General features: G+C 40.1%; 1 protein-coding gene across 1 annotated transcript in view; it reads left to right on the forward strand.

The window, feature by feature from the left end:
* The window catches only part of CACNB4 (calcium voltage-gated channel auxiliary subunit beta 4), a 365,008-nt gene that overhangs the window by 320,013 nt on the left and 37,698 nt on the right, over positions 1–7,297 (forward strand). The window contains exons 6-9 of the mRNA XM_007934929.2: positions 3,729–3,805; positions 5,307–5,326; positions 5,547–5,627; positions 6,884–6,942. Of these exons, the coding sequence (XP_007933120.1) occupies positions 3,729–3,805; positions 5,307–5,326; positions 5,547–5,627; positions 6,884–6,942 (237 nt within the window). The remainder of the gene's footprint in view (positions 1–3,728; positions 3,806–5,306; positions 5,327–5,546; positions 5,628–6,883; positions 6,943–7,297) is intronic.

The following is a 7,297-nucleotide window of genomic DNA, read 5'->3' on the forward strand; positions in this document are numbered from 1 at the left end:
TACCCAGAGGGACTGAGTAGTTGATCCTGCGGGCTTGGGACCATTGTCGCAGGGGACATCAAGCTCAATTGGCATAATATACTATACAAAACATTGTTCCACCTCCTACTTTAGTGAGTAGTGACTGGGATCTTAAAAGCTAGCAAGCTGCCATCTAGATGCAACAAGGGGTCTCTCCTCTTCCAGAGCAAAGAAGAATGAAGAAAACCAAAATTAATGGAAACAATTAGTCCTAGCGACTGGTACACCATCTGACCTGCAGCTTACATGGCTATGAGACCAGAAGAACTAGATGGTGCCCAGCTACCACTGTCATCCACTTGGAAGGATCTGTGTAGGAGATCCTGGATAGAGAGGGAGAACAATGTGGAACAAAACTCAAAATCATTTGGGGGAAAAAAAGGGTGGGGGACCAAGTTTGCTGGTCCGATAGAGCCTGGTGGAACCACTGAGACTATGGCCCCTAGCTGCCCTTCAGGTCTGGAATTGAACCCACACCCGTGGTTTCCAGCCAAACAGAAGACAGGCATATGAGTTGAACATTTACCTGAGGTAAATACAATCCTTGGAAAGAACAATCATTGAGAAAGAAGGGCTGCCTATGCACAGGGAGACAGCTCAGGGGGCAGGAGTCCATGGAGGGATGGACACTGGGAACAGGTAACTATGGGGAGGAAGTGGGAGGGGAGCATTGTGGTAAACTGTGGTCAATGTCATGACACAAAGTATATGTGAACTGCTGTATGGAAAGTGAATTTGCTCTGTAAATCTTCACCCAAATCACAATAAAAAAATAAAAAGAAAAAGAATTCCACAATTGAGACTGTTTACTGTTGCCTTAGGAAACCCTCCTTGGAACCAACCTTTCCTCCTCGAGAGTCATACTGAGCATCCTTTCCTGGAACAATAATTGGAAGCCTGAGCTGACCAGGAATCCTGCTCCTCATAATTGGCTTTCAGAGACTATCTATCAAGTGGGCACAGAATGTGATGGTGACTGTGGGTCCCTGTGTTAATGTCATCTTCTTCACCCAGGGCTTTTTGCATCATTTACCATTTCCTAGTAATCAGATAAAGACGCTCCTGCTTAGGATGAACCAACCTCTAGTGAACTAATAAAATAGCCACAAAGATTTCAGCAAATGAGTTTTGAAAAGTCCCAGGATTACATGCAAAGTTCAAGAAAAGAGAAATTAGAATCATGCTGACCCTGCATATATTCTGTCACAGCCTGCACTGTAACACTGAATGATTGTTACAATTTTTTGAAAGCCCTAAAATAAAAGCAGTTATTTTTCTATCCTTAACTTCCTTTTTCTGTTGGACTCTCTTCTTTTTCAAAAACTTTGTACTTTAGGACCCATTTGCCTTTGTCGTAAGGAACTCTGGTAACACAATGCCTAAGACATCTGTCTGCTAACCAGAAGGTTGGTGGTTCAAATCCACCAGCCACTCTGCAGATAAACGTTTACTGCCTTGGAAACCCAATGGAGGTCACTATGAGTCAGAATCAACTCGATCACAGTGGGTTTGTTTGTTTTCTGTTTGTTTGCCTTTGTCATGATAGGAAACTTTTCTATATCAGTTATCACAAAAGTACAGTCAGCCCCACTTTTAATTATTTTTAGTGTATAACATGCCTGTACCTTGTTGTTGTTGGGTGCTGTCGAGTTGCATCTGACTCGTAGGGGCCCCATGTGACTAGAACTGCCCTATAGAGGTTTTTTGGCTGTAATCATTATGGAAGCAGATCGCCAGGTCTTTCTCCCGCAGAACTGTTGGGTGGGTTCAAACCGCCAACCTTTTAGGGCAAAACCGAGCATTTAGCCATTGTGCCGCCAGGGCTTCTTGCCTAAACCATTATTAATGATTAATCCCTCTTGTTTCCTGTTTTCTAGACTCTGTTTTCCTTGACAGTTCTTGAACACAATGGGAAAATATGTCCCTGCCTCTTGCCATTTTCTCTTCCTAGAACCCTGTCCCTCATCAAATCCACCATGACCATCACCCAGTCAACTATGCCCACCAAATCGCTCTGCTGTCTGCTTCAGATCTTCATGAATTATCATTCTATTTAAAAGTTTGCTCACCTTTCCCTGTACTGTCTGTCCATTTCCTGACTTTGTTTTCTCTGTTGCACATTTGTTTTGTTTGGTATTGATTTCTCCCACTAGAATGTGGCTCTATAAAACCAAACCAAATCAGAGGACCAGGTTTGCTGGTCCAATAGAGCCTGATGGAACCACTGAGACTATGGCCCCTAGCTGCCCTTCAGGTCTGGAATGGAACCCACACCTGTGGTTTCCAGCCAAACAATGTACAGGCATGTGAGTTAAACATTTACCTCAAGTAGACACACACCCTAGAGAGAACAATCATGGGAGAACGAAGGGCTGCTTATGCACAGGGAGACAGCTCAGGGTGCAGGAGAGTATGGAGGGATGGTCACTGGGAAGAGGTAACTATGGGGAGGAAGTGGGAGGGGAGCTGTTGCATTGTGTTAAACTGTGGTCAATGACATGAGACAAAGTATATGTGAACTGCTCTATGGAAAGTGAATTTACTCTGTAAATCTTCACCCAAATCACAATTTAAAAAAAAAAAAAAAAAGCAAATCAAATGCACTGCCCTCAAGTCCGACTCATAGTGACCCCTCCTTGAGTTTCTGAGGCGGTATCAATACGGAAGTAGATTGCCCAACCTTCCTTTCAAGGAGTGGCTGGTGGGTTTAAACTGCCAGCCTTCTGATTAACAGTGAAATGCCTTAGGCACTACGCTACCAGAGGTCCTGTGACACTATAAGGAAGGGATTTTGTCTTTTATTTCCCACTACCATATCCCTAGCTTCTAAAACAGTGAGTACTCATTAAGTATGCACTGAGTGAACTGTTACATAAATTATTATCATTAATATTGCCAAAGTTGTTTTATTGTTATTATTCCTTACTACTAGTATTCTATAAATTTGAGGTAAAACCTCACTGTGGCAGACACATAATAAAGCTAACAGCTCAGAGACATCATTTTTATTTTATCTTTATAGAAACCCTGAGGTATAGGTTCCATCTACTTCCATAGATGGGGACTTAGGCTCAAAGACATTTTAGCACATACCAAGGTTCCACCACTAGTAAATAGAAAGGCTAGAGTTAGAAATCACGTTTTTCTGACTCTAAGGACCATAGTCACAAGCACTGAGAAGTGGGGGAGGGCATTGGAGAAGAGGAGGGTGGGCTGCCCAAGGCATCAATGGGCTCCAAAAAAGCTTCCAAAGCACCTAAAAAGGAGACCAGTACAGATAATCTTCCATTTGTGACCACTTCCTTACTTTTGATTATTCATTCTGACATAATAACTTCTAAGAAGAAATGGTTCTGTCATGTGTTACTGTTTGTTTTGAGCTGTGTTTGACAGCTGGTTGGCTTGTTGGCAACTGGTGTTAATTAAACAAGCAGTTCACAAGTACATTTCTGTCAATGTTTCTATGTGCCTGATTTCTATATTGAATACTAGAAAAGACACTTTTACAGAGTATTTCCAGGTCCCACTTAGTTCCCCACTTCTCTGAGAAATGAGGTCAAAAAAAGCATTTGAACAGATTCTTATAGTTCTTCTCTGTAGAAGGACTTGGTATGTTTTGAATTAAAGCCAAAGAAAGCTTTGTACTCTTAAGTTCTATTTTTAAAGAATCTGGGGAATGAGTTTTAAATTCCTTTTCTCTATCCTAGGAAATCAAGTGGAAATTCTTCTTCCAGTCTTGGAGAAATGGTATCAGGGACTTTTAGAGCAACACCCACATCAACAGGTGAGGATCTTAAACTCTTTTTAATGGAATGTATTCCTTTATTTTTTAAGCATAAATAAAAATACTTTGACTAATTTAGAAGCAATATAAAGGCTTGATTAGGATATCCTCCTATTTAATATTTCGTTGCTCATTTGCTTTCTATATTAATTTGATTTGATTTAAAAGGTACTAAAAATTCAGAACATTACAACATAATTTTGAAATTGTAATTTGCCCCCCAAACGCAGTAACTTCCTATTGTGCCAACCAATTTAAAACAAGCTCATTATTTTACCTAAGAAGTCAACAGACTTGAAGGGTATAAGGATCATTTTCTAAAAAGAAAGAAAAGTTGTAGATGCTCATGAAAATACTCTATTCTAGCTTCTATGTGAACATTAAGGTTATGTTGGTACAGTCTGGCCCGTGGAGATTGAGTATGAGGGTTAGAGGGTGAAGTACAGTCCAAATGACCTTATTTTTTTTCAACAGCAGTCAACTGAGTGCTGAAATTAATGATGTGAGGGCCAGTGGTAGCACAGTAGGCAGACTGTTGTGCCCTTGGAAATGATGGAGGTATTCAAACAGGGATTTTTTTTTCCCGTCACATTCCCTGACTGCCATAGATAAATTTAATTCTGGCCCAGAGCTGATGCTGCATTAGGGCATCTAGTATTACCAATTCAGGATGACAAGTGCAAGAATCCATTGTGGCCTCCCGTATCTGCAGGAAATTGAATTGGTCCTAGAACAATTCTGAATATCTGGTACTTTATTCACACAAATCCCTCCTAATCTCCAGGACTCTAAACCAAACTAGGCCTCTGGGCTGCCCTCAGATGGACTGGACCTGTTTGGATGGCCACAAAACCACCTTAATCAGATATATAGTATTTTTTGCCCAATTTCCATTTGTTGGACATTATAAGCAGGAGAGAACAGAAACAATTGGGAATAAATTTATTTGAAATTTAAAAGCAGTATAGAAGGAAAAAACTGTGCCAATATTCTGGAAGGTGGAAAAAAATACATACACGTAAAACCAACATACACATAAAGGACTGCAAATTATCTATTGGTTAACCAAAATTATAAATCTAAAAATAAGCAGTGAATGAGATGATAACCACTTTTGCCCAAGTTGTTATTCTAAGTTTCTTTTTACCAAATTGCACTTGTCCAAATTATTCTCTGACATATTGTATGCTTTGTCTACTGTGGAAACATCCTATAGCTAACAATTGACCCCAAAGTTCCAGTGTTTTAACAAATGCTTGCCTACCATTCCTACCCAATAAGAAGTCAGAATATAAAAACATATGTATGGGTGGAAACTGTCTCCCTTCTCATATGCCTTCAAAATTGACATTTAAAGAATTAAATAATCCAGAGTGGGTGATGGTGCACTGACTTGGAGAGGTACAAGGACCAATGAGTACATTCTTCCATCTTTTAAGATCATGTACTGTCATTTACTGAGATTATGTATTTTGATATGGCTCTCATTATTGTCTTTTAGCAAAACAGAAGCAAAAAGTGGTAAGTTGTGTTTCTTTTTTAAATCTACCATTCAGGCTCCTGTATATACATGCCTGCAATGCTCATTTCATGACTCACATGGCTATAGAATAAGGGATAAGCCTCCTTGGCGGGGACTTGTGATAATCATTTATTGTTTGACCTGAGAATTATGAGTGTTGTGGCTATTGAAGAGGTCTTTATCCTCGCCTTGTCATGCTTGTTGAATCATCTTTTTCAGACGGAGCACATTCCTCCTTACGATGTTGTGCCATCAATGCGTCCGGTGGTGTTAGTGGGGCCGTCACTGAAGGGTTATGAGGTACAAATATCAGTCTTACTCTTCAGTTCTTGATCAAGAACTCAGGAGACAGTCATGTGGCACTTGCTCCTGTAGGATCTGTTTGCATATAGATGCCAACTTTCAGGATAAGGAGATGGGTGGTACAATGTGGGGCTTAAGCAGCCCCTTTGTTCTTTCTCTCCTCTCTTGCACACATTTAATCTTTCATGTATTACATTGTTTAGAAATACTTCTCTCAAAACATTTACAATAGGTAGTCTGGTCCAGGATTTGCTCTGTTTACATTTAAAGAAAAGCATTTTATCTGACTCAGTCATCCTGATATTATTAGAAATAATAGAGAATGAACAGTACAAAGAAATATTATCAACAGTGTGCCAACAAACCTGAAAGCTCACAAACACCATTAAATCTCACCTTGCTTAATGCTCAAGACCACAACATATTCCACCAAGTATTTCTTTCCTTATTTATTCTTTGGTCACACAGAAAACACACACACATAAACACTAAAAGTTAGTGAACTTCTTTGGAGATTCATTAATGCCACATAATGAGGAGAAGAGTAGGGACTTAGATGTCCTATAAATGTTGCCATTTTGACTTCATGATCACACAGATGAAAATAGTAGGGGGCAATGTTAAGATCTGAAGGTGCCTATTGAACTAGTACAATGCCTGGCACATGCACATATTAGGCACTTAATACACATTTGTTGGATGAATTAACAAATGTCTTTTGAAGAGACAGACCTAAGAATCCTCTTTTCCTCTTTCTCTTTCTCTCTGAGTTGGAAATTTCAGAGGGACTGGCAGTAGAATGGTCTATAAAAATCTAGCCCAGGGCATGGAGAATTTCTACCAAATGTACAGACTAGCAGGACTGCCAGGTTCAGGACTGACCTGGACCTCTAGCTGCTCCTCACTGAAAGCTCAGGCATGCCAAGGACACCAACGTCAGGGTGCAAAACCAGCCTGTTATTGTCTCCTAGCAGCAGTCTATCCCCTAATAAATGGAGAAGACAGTTTACCTTGGTTCTAGTGAACACTGCTGGTTCACATCTCAGCACCCAGGAGGAGAATCAAGGGGGAAAAATTGGTAACTTCAAGTGGTTAAGCATGAAAAATACCTTCCAAGATAACCTCTCTAGGGGCCAGCTGGCTGTGATAAGGTCTGAGCTCAGTCAGTACCCTGACCTTCCACTTCTCTCACTTTTGACTTCTTTCTCTCTCTGCTGTGTTTGCCTCATTCTTTTTTTCTCACCTCTGCAAAGGTAACAGACATGATGCAGAAAGCCCTCTTTGATTTCCTGAAGCACAGGTTTGATGGGAGGTGAGACAAATAGATGTTTTTGTATTTTTATTTTCCTATAACTGAACATGTGATAAATTGATTTGTGGATCTGTGTCTCTGGTGATTGCAGAAGTTTTCTCATGAAAGGTTAACTCAGTATTCAGGGAAAAATAAAATGTAATAACTTTGAAAAGATGAAATATAGAAATGAATCCCTAAGAAAAAAGGACCTTGAAAAGGAAAAGAATACATTTGTTTTATATAAATTTATGTGTTTGTCTTTAATTTATTATCTTCTTGTTGTTGTTGTTGTTACGTGCCGTCGAGTCGGCCCCGACTCATAGTGACCCCTCCTTGGGTTTCCAAGGCAGTATCACTATGGAAGTAGATTGCC

Source organism: Orycteropus afer, unplaced genomic scaffold, assembly GCF_000298275.1.
Source record: "Orycteropus afer afer isolate SDZICR_OR568_19922 unplaced genomic scaffold, OryAfe1.0 scaffold00023, whole genome shotgun sequence".
In the NCBI taxonomy this organism is placed as follows: Eukaryota; Metazoa; Chordata; class Mammalia; order Tubulidentata; family Orycteropodidae; genus Orycteropus; species Orycteropus afer.